We start from the raw sequence: 17468 nt of genomic DNA, 5'->3' as shown, positions 1-17468 counted from the left end.
CGAGAAGAAGGAACGAGACCGGCAGATGGTCATAGGGCGCGTAGGGCGCGTGCCTCGGTCGGCTTTACGAGATTACTTCTTTCGAGACCCTCTCGATGGAGGCAATTACGGATACTCCGGGCACTCCGGTAATGCCGGCACGAGCGATTATTTATTCCTCGCACGCACTCGTCTACACCTCCTTCGATTGATTTGCCAATCAATCGTCAATTGCATAATCTGAAAATTATAAAACTCCTTTTTTTTGTTCCCCCCTCAACTGCAATTTCTGGAAAAACAATCTCCCTGTTGCACGATCTCTCGCATTATGAGCTGCGAACACGCATTATTGACGAGCTGTCATTTTTTTTTACGCGTCGTGGTAAATATTTTAGTTATTTACGCATGCAACATATTGACACACAATAATGCAATGTTTACCGTGCTAGAAAATTCGCATCGGCCAATGTGCTCTCTCTTTCGTTACTTTACGTCGCGCAACATCATGCAATCATGGTGCCATTAAAGGTGACGTTACCGAATCCGTAACCCGCCCAATCTCTACCCTTAAAAGTGAGTTAAAATTCTTAAAATCTAACCAAAATTGCACCCACATACCATGCTAAAGTATATTAATTCAGTATTGATTTACAATTATTATGAACAACCTATCTACGCGATAGCTATGACAAATGGTTATTTTTGCTAATTGAACTCGGACACCAACATCATAAATAATAAAACTGCATGCATAATAAAACAGCGATTTCTTGGAACGGTAAATAATATTTTGTCTGTTGTATCATTTTTATTTCCGCCTCTTTTACGAAGTCAACTGTTTCGATTTCCGTAATGATTCAATTCGTGCAAACAACATAATAAATGACTAAATAAATAAATAAATGACATTTCCTAACGAGTATAATCCACAATTTCTCATCGGGGGTAATAATTTTGCAAATGAAAAGCGGGAGTGAGCGATCAATAGCGGGTGAAGAAAAAGCGGAGTGAACGATCGGAAAATCATGCCATCTGGCCGAAAGCTGTGTTCACATTGAACAATGTCCGTATTATCTGTTCTCCGCAGTGGCAACAGAGGCACACGACACGGCAAATATTCGACTGCATGCCGGGATCGACCCAGTCAAACCAAATTTCGACGTTTCTGACTCACATCAACTAACAGCGCAAATCGAATTCGTGGCGTGCGCGTTAGAGGGTTGTAATCTGCGATAAAGGACTTTCGTGGCTTACCAACGGCGATTTATAATAGAATTAGAATCTCTCGTTGGAAACAGCAACGGTAAATACAAGTGCAACGACATTTCTTAATGTAGATACAGAGCGGTTTTACGGGGAGATGAGGAATTGTACGTAATGCTTCGTAAATTGTATGATTAATGGATATGGATAAAAAGTTAAATAAATAAAAAGTGCTTCGTCGATTAAATTTACATAAGCGACTTTTACATAACTTACAGATTCATAGGAGATGAATCTCTAAAGCTCTCTGACAAAGTATTGAATTTCAACAACCGAAGAACCGTGGAAATATAAATTTCACTTCGCCCCTGATAGTACCGTTAAAATAAAATTGTAAATGATAAAGAAATGTGCTTATATATTTGAAATATCAGAGAGTAAAAGCAGGATGGCATGGATAATGCGAAAACAATATTTGTTCGCGTTTGTCGTGTAACATACTTTTAATTTTTATTTTCCGCTTTTAAACTTCCTGCATTCAATCGAAATGAGATTACAGAAACGTCTTCTCATTCTGAGAAACACTATCAAACTTTTTCGATTATATGCTTTTTTTTTGTTTTCTTCAAAAAAATACTTAATTCTTAATATAAATTCTTAATGTAAGCGTGATATTTCATGTCTATCGTATAACCAATAATAAAATCATAAAGTTTCGTTAACTTATTAAAATCTTTCGATTTGCTGCTGACGAGAAGGAAAATATCCCGTATATTTCCGCCCAACTTTCCAGACAAGCAACGACCCTAATGCAGGAAAGGAGCAGACAGTGTAATAAATATAGCGGGAAAGAAGGGACAGAAACGAGCGGTGCACGAGCGGGGAGGCGTAGCAGGAAGTCGGAAATGTGTGGAAATACCAGAACTAGTTAAAGTATCGCGCCCACACGCTTCGGTCCACTTTCGGCGGCGAGTCGCGTCGTCCTCGGGCATCGTCGTTGTCGTCGTCGTCGTCGTCGTCTAGACTCCTTGCAGACATGACCTAAGGCCCGGATTAATTTTAGCAGTATTTTGTTTCGTCTGCCGGTCGGTGTCGTACGCGCACACGGCGGCGTATACCCATCCGGACAAACCCGTCGCGCCGACCCGTCGCCCCTCTTAACCCGTTCGGTATTCCGAAATATTTCCCATGCACGCGTGACGCGCGTTTCACGGAACTGCGTCGCGACGTCGAAAGTGCCTAAGCGCCCGTCTAGAGAACGGTCGCCGATGATGATTCCACTCATCAACAATTCTCGCTTCTCCGAAAAGAGAGACCCCGCCAGGTTGTGTCCCGACATAACAGATAGTTCGGTTCAACCGGAATAAGCGTATAACGCGTTAATGGCGTACAAGAACAAAGAATCGTATGCTCCACGTCGCGCGTTTTAGCGGTAAATTTAGTATGCGTATATATACGAATTTTATTCATGTCATCTGATGTGGTATATGCGAGGTAAACACAGGATTAAAGTCAAGCGGTCACGTTTAACGTTAAGCGATGCGAATAAAGATCAAAGTGTCAGGAAGATATGCCTTCGCGCGAAAACGCTTTCAAGATAAAGAGATACGCCACGGGGGTTTAATATTAATATTAGCTCGCGTGCGCTTTTACCGTGTATTAATTTTTTACGTGGAAAAATGAATTTAATACCGTGAGTTCCACGAGAGGAAGAGCGAGCGTACGGTAGTGCCTACGATATTCTTCGTTCGCCGACAACATCTTGGGGTTTCTGCGTTAACCCGACGTCTTCCGGGCTCATATACACCGGAAGAAACTACACGGCTACACGATGGAATCCTGCGAGCGCAGTAATACACGCGCGTTATCCCTCTAACCGTGGGTAATCGTTCAAGAACGCGTGAGCGGTTACGAAACACGCCTTTAATTACATGTTGCGGCGTATTGGAGCAGCCGGCGACACGCAACTACGATCCACAAGAAATATCTTCTTGCTGTCGATCTAAAGATGAATCATTAATTTGATCGACTTGTATTGAGGAAATGTCATTACTATAATTTACTTTAAATGTATGTTTAAAAGTATGTAAAAAAAGCTATTCAACTATACACATCACATACATCTATATTTAAATATACATCTTCTTGTACTTCTTCATTTTTACAACCACATTTTTCTTATATTACTTCGTGAACGCTGAAGGAGGGTTTGAACAATACTTTGGATAACATGAATTAAGATCAAGACGCGATCTTTCTCTTGAAAGTTTGATACATCTTTTCGTGGAAGGTACGATTATGTTCGATCGCGTATGCTAATATTCTCACAAGTACGATCTCGTGCATGGACTACAGTTTGCGAAAAAACAACGGCGGTTTCACCGGCGAGTAGGGCAGCACGCTATTTCCGCTTTTTGCCTAGGTCCACTTAACCGCGAGGCGAATCGAAAACTCTTCTACCGTAGAAGATTTATATTTTTCCTACAGTTATATATACGCGTAATAATTCCTGGAATTTTTAATAAGGTCACAGAGATTTTCATCTAGTCGGTAAAATACTTGAATGCTTAAGAAATGTGTGTGTGAAACATGTTAAAGCGTTATTTATTCTGAAAATTAGTTTTATAATGAAAATATCCGTCCGTTTTGTATTTCTCGCAATGTCAAATGCATTAATCATTTCTCTTAATGCACAATAATTAATAAAAATATTATCAAAGCACCGTGAAAGATTACGCCATTAATGAGATTACCTACAATATGCGAAGTAAAGAATACAGTAATTTCTGCGCTTGTATAATATAAAAATATAAAATAAATATTTAAAAAAAAGGCTTTCATATTTCGACATCTGCAGCCATCCTTGCATCGATTCCTCAATTTTGCAGTGATAACATCCTGGGTGATTTCGTGTTTGCGAACATAGAAGCGTACCCACGTATACTTGCTTCAAAGTTCGCTCATCCGAGACGCGTCCGAATGCCCCGAACGAGAGAGCGAAGACAAATGAAGAAAACGAGAGAGCGAGAAAGGGAGAGAGACAGATAGGGGAAAGGACGGTATAAAGGATACCGCAAAGAGAAAGAGGGCGGGGATGGTCGCATGTACGGGAAAGAGAGCGACAGAGGCCGGATGACGATGACCTCAAACGAGGCGCCCGGCAGTTGAAACGGCGCAGAGAAGGGAGGACGCGACGCCGCGCGCCGCGACGCTGACGCACCGTGTATATTTGGCTAGTCCGCGCTCACAACGTCCGAATCGTGCATAGCAGCTTCTTCTTCTTCTTCTTCTCGTAGTAGGTAATACGTTCGAGCGAATTCTGTCCGCGCCGATATGAGCCGTCGGGCGGAAGGGTACGAGACTAAGAATAAGCATTTGAAGAAATTGGAAGAAAACACGGCGTTTCCAACGGGGGGAGTTCGTTAAACTCACTTGACAATTTGCGAGAAAAGAAGCTTGAAAGGGGACAAAATGATTTTCAAGAGCCACGGTTCGACATCATTAGAACCTTCTAAACGAATATATCGTTATATTTCGTTTTAATTTTTATCCATCACAATAAACATAAAATATCATCTTACAAAGAATAATTTTACGAGATAATTTACGAGGTGATTTGGCTTGAAATAAATTATTGCTTCTGTAATCAGTAGTATTCTATAGTCAGTAATTTCTGTGTTTAAACAATTTTCTCTCTAATCAATTTTAAGATAAAAATATTGTACTACCTACGCGTATACCATATCACATAGCAATTACTTAAAAGTGCTGTATATTTTACTAATTCAAATAATTTCCAGTAACTATTATACTGAGTTGCATTGTAACTAATATGATAGTACTGTAATTTCATATGTTAATGATAATAACGACCTGTCTACTGATGTCGGTATTACGGAATTGTCGGAATTGTTTTCGGTTTTACCTACTTTGAGTAAGCTGCACCGCTCGCTATATAATTATACTGTAAATACAATGTACACTCTTTCATATATCTCCAGTCATCAAAAGAACTACTGGACCACTGTGGTATCGAGCGTAAATGAATTATTAATTATTCAATACGTAATCGTGAGACTGAATAGAGGATCACGGTAAAGCGCAAAATAATGACGGGCAAAGCGGAAGGTATAATAAATGCTGTTGCATAGCGACACATCGACGTAATCTACGCTATGCGTTATACGGATTGATCGACAGCGATCTCTCGCACGATGTAGATCGTCGTACTCTCGGTCTTTTTCCATGCGAACGTCACGATCGCTGAGAGGAAGCTCCGTGTATATCTTTTTTTTTTTCTTTACTTAGCTTTAAGTTATACGGCCAACACTTGCTTATTTCCGTATATATCGTAAAGGATTTGCCAAAGCGAGAGGAATAAAGTCATACAACATAAATGGACGGACTTTTGGAGGACGAAACGAGCTACTTACCGGTCGAAGCTCCTTTCCGAGCTGGCGTGATGCTGCAGCCGGTTGATTTGAAGGAGCTGTTCGTCTCCCCCGCCTTCGTCACCCCCGCCCCCGACACCGTCCCAAACATCGGTTCTGGATTCGTTGGAGCTCGACGTGCTTGGATTACTGTCATTGAACTCTTCGTCATCCTCGGCTTCCATTGCTGCACATTCGATAGATTCAGAATTAATGAAACCATGTCGTAAAATATATGGAGATATACGGGGGGATTGATTTTCGTTTAGCGAATTAAAGCTGTGACATGCGAATTTTTATATAAGAGACGGGGTATATTAATCGTATCTTATAAATAATCAGAATATCTTTTATAATGTGATAAAATCAATTTCATCGAAATTGTCATCATTCAGCTTTACAAATAGATTTGAATATAGAAACAGTTCAATCTTAGCGAGCTCAGATATATATTTGCTACGCAAATAACATGCTATAAATAATTTCTGAGTCGGACGCTGTTCAATCACAATAATGAAAATACAACTGGTATTTACATTTTTTTTAACTAATTTTAGCGTAAATGTACCTACTGTTTCTATTTCCCAAAATAAGCGTACAAATTTTTAAGTAATTTTCCGCGCGAGACACGCGCGCGCGGTGAAACAATCTATTGGAAAAATGATTTCTTAACAAATTGACCTCGGAAGAATGACCGAATCGATCGCAGACAGATCGTACGCCTTCCGCCCGTAATTCGATTTCTTTCTATCCGCCATGAAGAACGAAGCCACTGGCGGCGGAAGGGTCGGCGAATGTAACGAGCACGATGGCAGCGACAGGTGATGCGATAGCAGCAAGGAAACGATTCAAAGGAGAAGATATCACGGACATCCCCGAGACTTTGAAGGAGCTCGGCCCTACTTAAATCTCCGCTCTTCCTCGATATCCTCTATCTCGCCTGCCCTGCAATGCCCCCGTTTGATTTTTCTCGCCGCCCTTCACGCTCCCGCTTAGTATTGATTTCTATTGATCTTTTCTTTTTCCATTCTGAACTATCTATTTAGCGAAGTTACGAAAGGCAATGAACTAGGACAAACAGTTTTTGGTTAACACATGCAGCTTAACGACTACACTTGAGCTTATGAGCTTCCAATTAGGTTAATTCTTGCGCTTATGTAAAATTTCGTACAGGGCATTCCACATTTCTCTAATGACAGAAGTTACTCGCATGAGTTTCATAAATAATGAGTATAAAAAACAGATTTTAAAAAAATATAAAATTTAATTATTTTCAACTTTGCTTATATTTGATGTTTTAATTATTATAAAATTACTAAAAATGAAAGAGAGAAATGTAATCATCTGTTCTCGTTATTCTTTCAATAAAATACTTGTCAATCATAATTCGAGGATAATTTCGATATTATAAATACAGAGAAATTATCATAATAGCGTCAAACAAACAAAAAATAAAGGATATATTTTGGTATTTACAGTATTAGGAAATAGACTTGCTAAAATTACACAGGTTTCAATCTTTGATAATTTCTCGAATAATTAATAACTATATATGGTTTATCTCTTAACACTGCTTGTCGTATATTCTTCCAAAATGTGAATTATTCTCATTTAAAGCACTCATCTCCTCTCTCCTTCGATATTCTTAAAAGAATATATGGCAAAGGCGGAAATGGAAGAAGCAAAATAAAACAACACGAGTTGCTTCGGTAAGTCATCGGAAGAAGATGGAAAAAAAATACAAACGAGAAGAAAGCAAACTCGGTACTAGATACCGGAAGGAGAATCGATACATCGATTTCTCATTTGATATTTTTACCTATCTGATTGTGGAAACTCTCTTTTATCGCAGGATTCGATCGGATCTACGAGCTTTTCTATCTAAAACGAATATCCCCCTGTTTCGAAACTATTTTCTCTTCATTTTGTTATACATTCTCCGATGTACTCACTCTTTCAATATATCGGTGTTACCGGCCAAAAAAAAGAGGTAGAGATTGGCTCCAAAGATTCATTCAAATCGTGTTCAACGCGCCATGCACATTTTTTTACAATACTATAAATCGGAAAATATTTCTTGGCCTTACTTCCGTTGTATTGTTCATGAACTGTTATTTTCGTTACACAATTCCCGTTTCTGATAATAATCTATGTATGAGATGTCCAGTAAACCGTGTTATAATCGGCAAGAAAATAATTTCTTGTGAAAAGGCAAATAAGAAATATAAAATAAATGTTGTTTCTTAAAGAGGATTATTCTAAATATGAAAGTAGTTACTTCAGTTTCGTTATACTTATATGATATTTGCACACCGACTGAATTAATTTCTTAATAATAATTAGAAACAGTTATATTACGGGATATTAAACAGAAATATTACCGTTATCATCTGTTTGTAAGCGTTCTCGGAGCTTATTTCTATTTGTCATACCATATATCCATGTCGAGAGATCAATGGAAACTGACAACAGTATCCCCGATATCATAATAAATATGCAATATCACGTAAACAAATTTTATCAAGTGTTTTACATAATCAATAGATATTCACAAAATGCTGTAATATAATACATAAATAGACGCGCGTAATTTCGTATTCAAAATAGGTTGTCTCAAAAAGCACATAACCGCGATTGAGAAAAATTTATTTCACATTATTTGTCTTTTCACATAACAAATATTTTCTTCTCCGAGTTACTGAACAGCTAGTGTTTAATTTAATCCCGTGTGTAATAAAATCTTTTAACTCTATATTTTACATATAATAAAAGTTTAATATTCACGTAAAATATTACCAAAAATTAAAGAGCACACTCTAAAATTATATTATTCCATTATAATCATTCTAAAATATATTGGATTATAAAATATATCATTTTCATAAATTCATGAGAATTACAGAAAATTAAATTTACAATAAATATATAGAACAATTTGATTAAACTCATGTAAATTGTCTCTTGTCCGTTTTCCGTATTTATATAAATCTTTTGTGAACATTTTCAAACTGGATCCTTCTCCCATAACATATGTGATATGTCGATACATACTGATTTTTTATATATACTGATTTTTTCAAATACTAAATTCAATAAACCCGAATAACAATCGCAGAATTAAAACAGTATTAATGAGTGCATTAAATAATGCACATTAATCATCTAAAATAAATACAGTTTTGAATATTTCGAATCTAAGAAATTGTAATTTTCCCATGAAACCGCGCATAGTCAGTGCGTAGGAAACCGGAGCCACCACCTTGTGCGTTATCACGCTTTCTCTCTCTTTAGGATTTCCCTCTCTCCTGCGACCTTCGGAAAGTTCTCTCCCCTTTGCTCCATTCGTATTAGGCGCCACGATTGGGCGCCAAATGACGGCGACCACGACTATGAGGGGTGCTACCAGAGGGATGAAGATCGCGGCCCGCGGAGGGTGAGAAAAGGGAGACGCGAGACAGACAGAGCAGGAGAGAATGAGAGAGCGAGAGCGAGCGGGAGAGAGAGAAAGAGAGAAAGAGAGAAACGGGGAAAGGGGGATAAACGAAAGGGAACGAGAAAGACAGGAAATGTGTGGAGAGAGCAGAGGGGCGTGGCAAGATGAATGATCGCAAGACGCGGGAGTATTGATCTCGGGAACTATACTCTCTCTCGACGGCGTAGTCTCTCTCTCTCTCTCTCTCTCTCTCTCTCTCCCTCCCTCCCTCTCTCTTTCTATTCTCTCTTCTTCGTATATACGGTGTCTCCCCTCGCCCACCGTAGTCTCCTCTCTTCCGCCCTTGCTTCGTCCGTTCTATCTCGAGTTCTCTCTCCTGCGTCTCTCTCTCCCGAGGCTTCGCACCCCTGTACCGGGGGTTGGGTGCCACGGCGGTTGGGTTCAGGGTCATGCGTGCACCCCCCTCACTCTCTTCCTCTCTCGCTCTCTCTCTCTTTCTCTTTCTCACCGGCCTCTCTAGCTCGGTTCTTTCCGTCCGTCCTTCCTTCCTTCCTCCGGCGAGGGAGAGGTCGTCCCCGTCTGGATCGAAGCCGGAGAACCTGAGGAAGACCCTTCTCTCGCGCCTCGATATATCCAGACTGCCTAACGCCGACCAGTTTCACGACCACCGAGATCTACGACACCTTTTTCGTTCGGTAGCACATATGTAGTCTTTTGCTAAACGTTCTTAACATCCGCGAAATAATGACTATCGCAAATATATCCAAAATCTCGACGGAAAATTATTATATAATTTCAACAATCTTTAATTTATGCATTTATATTAATATTTTGCGATAAATCTGATAACATTAAAATGACAATGACAAGAGCATCTATCTAAAGTTTAATTCGTTATAATTTAAGTAATAATTATTATCCGTTTTAATTATTGTATCTTTTAATAAATAATAAATGTGATTTAATTTAATTATTGGTAATACGTAAGTATAATTTGAAAAAAGGTTTGACAATGGTGGCACATATTACCATATTATTATTGTTATTATTATTATTATTACAGTGAATATACCGCGAAATGTTATTTTCTACAAAGCACTGCGCATCGTGAATTGTCATAAGAGGGGTTAACGCGGTCACTGCTATTCATTGTTAGTAATAACCGAAGTACGGGGTACAACGGAGGGCGAACCCGACAAACGTGACAGTCTCACGAAAAGTAATTACTGCCCTCTTATTCTACAGTTATTACGATGAAACGGCGCGGCGTCCGAAAGGAAGCCATCCGCCGAGCACCTTCATTATTTTTATAAAACGTAGAAACGCTCAAGGATGTAGATTAATATTTTCTCGGTAGTTGGCCGCTTTGTAATGGAGATGGCATTTTATCGAACTGGTGTGATTACCATTTTAATTACAATCTTGTCATGTTATGCGACGCGAGCAATAATCGGGCTTATATTTCCAGACCTCTTGCGAGAAAATAAACTCGCATGAGCGTATAGCAAGTTTTCAATAATTCATTTTAAATGCAGAGATTGAAACCAGTATAACTTCGAGCTGTTCGCGATGCTTATAACAGATATGGAAAAAAATGTAAACTGTCGTGTTTTTCATTATCGATAACACGTCATTTTTCTTACATTTACAGCATTAAAGTTTTGCGCGATTTATTAAAATTTTCTTTAGCAGAATTGTAGCTTTAATTGATCTCTGTCAATTATTCCTTAAGTGAAAATTGAAAATCGCGTAGGTTCGAAAAAAAATTTAAGTTCTTGATCTTGATTTAGTTTCATCGAGATTCAAGTACGTCAAATATTATGTCGTTATTACAGCGCATATTCGAGTATTCGAGGGTATTTACAGGGAAATTATGAAGAGTTAAAAGGAAGCAGCTCAGCATTACGGTACAATGTAGGCATTTCTTCCTCGCATGATTCGTGATTACCCGCGAGGAGGCATATAATCAGGAAGTACGCGGCAAATATTTCCCTTCCGCAGCGACGCACGAAACTCGATGGGTGTCACCACAATGTATCGTAATGACAGGTGGGTACCAAGTCCAGGATAATCATAGGCTAAACGAAACGAACGGACAGTTGGCGAGCGAAAGTCTTTTCTCGCGACGAGTAGAGGTAGCACTCGACGCGAGTTTAACTTTTGCGCCGCGTTTTCGCTGAAAAGCGAACGCTCACACGTGTGTGGAGGTATCGATACGGACCGGTGTCGATGCTAGGAACATTTATTATTCAGACGGCGTAGTGTACTCTCACTCTATCGGCAAATGATAAAATGAAGTCGCTTCTGCTGCTGCTGCACTCGCGCGAATATCGGACGACTGTAAGTCCTCGTTGACAACGAGCTCGTGTCGACTTACGTCAATTTAGAAAAGAAGGTTTTTAGATCGTGGCGCTGCATTACTTATTCACACACATTGAACTCTCGTGTATACCTCGTTGGTTATACTAGAAGGCGCTTAGTGTCCTTACATTAACTGGGTATAGGAGGTAAACGTGTATTTTACGTAGCGCGCAAAGACACGTCGGTAGGCAGGGTGTATTGGACGGCACACGTTCAAATGTAGTGTAATGTTCTCAGGCGAGTAAAAGTTCCTCTGCACGATTATACGTGAATTACAGACAGATCCATCGTATGACGAGAACTGTGCTAATTGATACAAGTTCGCGGGGCGGTCTCATTTATGCAATATTAATTGCATTCCGACGATAGAGTCGTGACGTCAATCATCGCCGCTCCGGTTGATCGAATTTCACGGTAATGTCTATATGCGGTATTAATACCATTCCCAGAGACATGTTCGATCTTCTATTCGGGAAACATATCGTACCGCGAAACAAACCGATTTCGGGAAATTCGAAGTAAGTATGCATTGATTTTGTGATAAGGAAAGGAGGCTATACAAAATAGGAACATTTAGCGATTATCATCAAAATCAGCAAAAATCATAAATATTAATTTTTTAAATAAAAATATAATAATAACAATTATTTTAATCAACACATACAGAAAATTACATTCTTGTTAAAAAAAAATATACATATTGTTTAAAATCTTATTGTACTATTAAAAAGATCTCATATTGATTCACTCTTGTCCGCAAGTTTATCGATTTTCTGTAAGTGTTCATCATAGATAGAAAGACACATATTTTATTAAATATTTTATTAAATTATATAATATATAATTATATAATTGAAAAAAATATAGGGATACAATAATAATTTATCAACGAAAAAATTCAATCATAAAAAAAAGCACTCTTCTCTCTGTATCGAGCTCTCTGTGACCACGAAATATTTCACAGCGGCTCTTCTCTCTCTCTCTTTCTCTCTCGCGGAAACTTTTCACGAGATTCTTGATAAAAAAAAGAGGGACAGGGGTAAGAGGGTGTTTTTTCTTTCGGAGCTCTTCGGGAATCCGTGCGGTGCGCGGGGTACGCGGAATTCCTGCGTGGGACTGCCGTGCTCTTCTTTCTCCCACCGCTCCTCTCTCCTCCCGATCCCTCGTGTACCACCCAACCGTCCTCGGCATGGACGAAGGTAGCAGGACGAAGGACGAAAGGAAGAAGAAAAGTGTAAGGAAGGCGCGCGGAGATAGATCAATAACAAACCATTATGGACCCTCCGGGACTGCGAAGCGAACGTCGACGACGATTCGACGAGTGTTTCTCTTTCCCGTAATACCCGATTTCAGCCGCGAGATATCTCACCATGCTAATTACACGATGTATTTTCGCCAATGATGATGTGAAAGGATAAAAAGAGAAACTAGTTAATTTAAGTTAAACAATTAATAATGAACAAGAAAAATGAATTTAATACGGAAGGTCGTTTTTACAGCTTTTATTTTAAAATTATTGGATAACTTTTCTAACTCACATAAAAGAACAATGTGTAGTTTTATTACGTCTTTCAGTTTTCTTTAAATTCTGTGATTTATTCTCTTTATCATACTTATATACATATTAAAAATGCTTTATTATAGGCAACAATATTATGTAAAGATCTCATAATCTCATAAAATTAATTTTTTTCAAGATTATATACTTTTGCAACGTTTTGATGAACAAAAAAAATTTAAAGTGGCGATGACAGCAAGATAAACTCGACGAATTATCGATTAAGAGTCGCGATATAAGAGAGTAAAAGTAGTTATTTCGCTATCGTGAATACCGCTCTTCTGCGAAACAGGTAATCAATCGTGACTTTTAGATCAAATTGCGCTTTGTTCGTCGAATCGTCAACCGCGATTATCGTTAACTATATCCAAGTAAAAGCGAAAGAGGTCTTACTATGAGAATACGCGATCTCCCCTGTCGAGGGCAGTGGAAAGGAGCTTCTTCAGGTATATCCAACATAACGGCGAGCTGCTGAGCACCATAAAACATATCTACGCCGTATTTCGACAAGGGCGCGCACTCTCGAATCACGCACACATCACATTTTCCGCGAATCGATTTCGCACGCATCGCACGACGGATCACTCATTTAAGCCGAAGGAAGCCGATCACTTTAGCTGGCGTGGAGCAATGACGTGATAACTGTACGCGAAATTCCATCGAAGGTCGCGCGATCAATGACATTTAAAATCTACTTCCCAGAGGTGGCCCAGTTCCCTAATGAGGCAAACTTGTTGATGGTGGACGACGACAAATTCAATCCAACAAGCCCGTGTTCTGCCGCTTTTCCCGCTAGGCAAGAACGAAATCAGTGCTTCGCGCGGTGGAAAGGTGTCGGAGAAACCGGATGCTGAAACGGGGCTCTCGAGAGAGAGAGAGGCCGGCATTTTCCGACCATCATTTGGCCGAAACGGCCATGCGTGAGCTGGCCAAACACACATCTCGCCGCTTTTCGAGCGTGCCCCACGGTTTTCACGAGGATGGTTAGAACGAGAGATTTATTTTCTTCATAGGAATCACCCCGCGATACTGTTCACACTGATACTTTAGAAGAACCACCCCCTTACGTCAATGTCGCGGCGTCAGCCATGCTGAACCGAAATTTCCCTCCACGAGTGCCGCCCGAATTTGAGATTCGCTCCGCACGTCGCGATCCAGGGATAAAACGTTTCCGAGGACAATCCACGGAATGTCCGTACATGATAAATTTACTGCTGTTCGTGAACTTTGCACCGCGTTCCTTCCCGATGCGCAACGGCGACGGCGGAGGCCGGCCTTTCTAACACGCATGATTTAACCCGAGATCACGCGTACTCCCGTCACTATCATTCGTCATCGGAATTTCTGCCGTGTCCTATCCGACGTCGCACTTTTCCACTTATCCTTGAGCGTCCTTCTTCCCGACGTCGACGACAATGACGGTAACGACGAAGACGACGACGACGACGACGACGAGTACCGTGTCTTGGCCGAATTTCCACGAACACTTCGCGGATGCCAGTCACGATACGCCGGTAGGACGAGTATACTCGACGACGACGACGACGACGGCGAGATTAGCGACTCGCTCGTTCTCCGTGATGCGTGAAGAGAATAAGAAAAAAAAGAGAGAAATCCATGACCGTTGCACTTCTCGCGCACACTTCGCCGATTTTCACGAGTCGATCCTACTCTCTCTACCGGCGACTCGCCGTCCCCGAGAGCGGACGACGACGGTGTTTGCGAAAACGACGGCGACGACGGCGGCAAAGACGACAAACTGGACATTTTGCGATATAGAAGAACGCGGCCCTACCGGTTAATAAATCCGCTTTTAACGTGGCGGCCCGACGTACACGCCGGGTTCTTGCCGGCTCCACCAAAGGCACGATCGCTCTCTGCGTGTCGATGCCCCCCACCCCCCCTCCTCCACCTCTGCCCTGTCCCCCGCCGCCCCCCAGGGGCGGATGGCAGCGACGCAGAGCGCCGTCGCCGCCGTCCTGAGCTGACGGGGGCGCCACCGAGCGGCACCGACGCCGACGCCCGCGACCGATCGATAGCCGCGACTGGTGACGACGACGACGACGACGACGAAGAAGAGGGACGACGTAGAACTCACAATGTGTTCCCCGTGTTCCTCGAACTTGAAAACGATGTCCTGACGAGGTGTTTCGAGACTCGTGGTATAACAATTGGAGGAATCTACCACGGATTTCACCCAATACGCCAGCATTTGAAAAGTTATTATTTTTTCGCGTGAAGGCCACGCGAAAAAATTCGATTTCAAATGTTTTCCTCTGATAGTTTTGGATTTTTTTGCTTAGAACTTATGTACCTCGCGCGAAATAGGAATAAAGAGACTACTATATTCTCGAAAGGTGCACAGACTTCTCTAGAGTGATTAAAAAGAATATTCATAAATACAATAGTATAGAAAATTAACGTGTGTATACGTATGTGAATATGTATGAATATGTATGTGGAACATATAAATTGCTTTCCCAGATTTTCAGCGATGTTTATCTCTCTCGTACAAATTATTTCGTTTTTAAAATAAAAAAAAGATTCTGTGTTCAACTAATATTACAACGTCGTATAGCTACTGAAATATTCGCAGATGGTCCTAAATAAAATTTTGTATGAAATAAAATAATGTGTAAATATATATAATGTGTAAAATAAAGTGTAATATTTTTTTTTTAATTATGAAAGGCCATACATTTTATAATTACATGATTTTATCTAAACTTATAGTAAATATTTCTTTCCAATCTTTTGAGAGATCTACTCTATACATAATCCTGCTACAACTATTTCAATAAAATCCAATTTCCTTAATAAAAAAAATTGGTAATATTGAGGCATTGTATAATTTTATACGACAAACCACATAAAAATTTCTAAATCCGACCTCACAAATAAGAAAAACACGTTACGTTATCGAGCTGTCCATACTGGAGACTTCCTTCTTGTACTCTGTACTCATACGGCATACGCATCGCAAGTAATGCAAACCGGACGGAGGAAGTAGGGGAGAGCATGCAGAAGGAAACGAAGAAGGGAAAGACGGCGGAGGCGGCGGGGAAGGCAGGAGTCAAGGGAGCGCGAAAATGCGAATGCGTGCGTACGTGCGTGCGTGCCGAGCAGAAGAAAAGCATAGTACGGAGAGGCCAGTGCGGTTACGATCACGCGGTGCGAAGAGAGAAGGAGAGGAAAAGGAGCGTTAGATAAGAAAAGTCATCACGGCCACTGCACGTCCCGCACCACGCCGTCATTCATTGATTGCATCGTACGTCGCTGTATCGTACGCTCTACGCCGTTAATGTTTGCCGGATAACAGAGCGTGCAGACAGGAAAGAGACCGAAACGGCGTACAGCAAACGAACGGAGTGGAAAACACACTGTGGACGGTCGAAATGAAAGGAGACCGAGCTAGGTATAAGAGAGAGAGAGAGAGAGAGAGAGAAGCAGGCGGAGCAGAGGGTGGGGGTGGAGAGCGAAAATATGAGGAGTGTACGCGATTACATACGTTCTCCTCGTTCGGTTCTTCTTTCCATTTCTTTTTTTCTACTCATGTTTCTTTTCTTTTTTTTTTATTTTCGTCATGCTTACTCTTCGCGTTGCTCCGTCAAATAGGGAATCCGCTTAATAACGCCGTGTTTCGCTTTGGTGACGATGCTTAACCGCTTATGTATTATATCACGTCTGATAATGATTATTAATTTTAGGGATTATGTGCATCCTATCCTAATAACAATGCGGTGTGATGATATCAATTATGATCATAATAACTATAAAGTGTAATTCAACTTTTTAGCTATTACAGATGTAGATCTTAGATCTTTAATGAATATATCACTCACATAATTTAATTATTTCGTGTGATTAATAAATCGTAGCAAAACTATAAACGTAATAAATATTTATGTCAAAATATATCATTTAAGCCGTAATTTAATTACCAAATCCCGAAAGAATAATTACTATATTTATACAGATTGCCAAAATTTTTACAAATTTCTAAATATGTTGACATTTATAATATCTTCTATGAAAATGTTAAACGTCAATATATTTTTGACAGGAGAAAACATGCCGTACGTACGGTGCATTGAAGGCGGAAGGAGGAAGGACGAGGGAAGAAGGAGGAATAGAAGGGAAGTAAACGTGGAAAACAATTTTTCAAATAGTAATCTTCTTGTAGCACTAAGAATTTGCCTGTGCGCGGAGTCAGAAAAACATGCTTGTCGCATGCTTGCGTAACGACGACAAACATCCAGAAAAGTATAACACACAGAGAGAGAGAGAGAGAGAGAGAGAGAGAGAGAGAGAGAGAGAGAGAGAGACAGAATGAGAGATAAGTCATTATGGTCAATGTGCGTGGCCACGTCACACGCGCCAGACAGTCAGTCATTCATTGATAGTATCATAGTATGGCCTGAGCGTATGCACGTTGCGCAGCTCACGGCACAGTACGCACGTAAGCTCGCGTGATAGTCACGGACAGAAAGAGACGTGACGACTG

The 17468-nt window shown here is 40.4% G+C and overlaps 1 protein-coding gene across 2 annotated transcripts in view; it reads right to left on the bottom strand.

The window, feature by feature from the left end:
* The window catches only part of LOC105456010 (serine/threonine-protein phosphatase 4 regulatory subunit 1-like), a 127351-nt gene that overhangs the window by 97333 nt on the left and 12550 nt on the right, over positions 1-17468 (bottom strand). Inside the window, exons 1-2 of one of the 2 annotated variants that reach the window (XM_011699786.1) lie at positions 13358-13434; positions 5616-5799 (exon numbers count right to left, since the gene is read on the bottom strand). In XM_011699786.1, coding sequence (XP_011698088.1) covers positions 5616-5797 — 182 coding nt within the window. In that variant the 5' untranslated portion in view covers positions 5798-5799; positions 13358-13434. Of the gene's footprint in view, positions 1-5615; positions 5800-13357; positions 13435-17468 lie in introns of those variants that run through there. The other variant, XM_011699779.1, reaches the window with a different exon arrangement.

This window comes from Wasmannia auropunctata, unplaced genomic scaffold (genome assembly GCF_000956235.1).
Source record: "Wasmannia auropunctata unplaced genomic scaffold, wasmannia.A_1.0 LD336106.1, whole genome shotgun sequence".
Lineage (NCBI taxonomy): Eukaryota > Metazoa > Arthropoda > Insecta > Hymenoptera > Formicidae > Wasmannia > Wasmannia auropunctata.
This window is presented reverse-complemented; position numbering and strand designations above follow the sequence as displayed.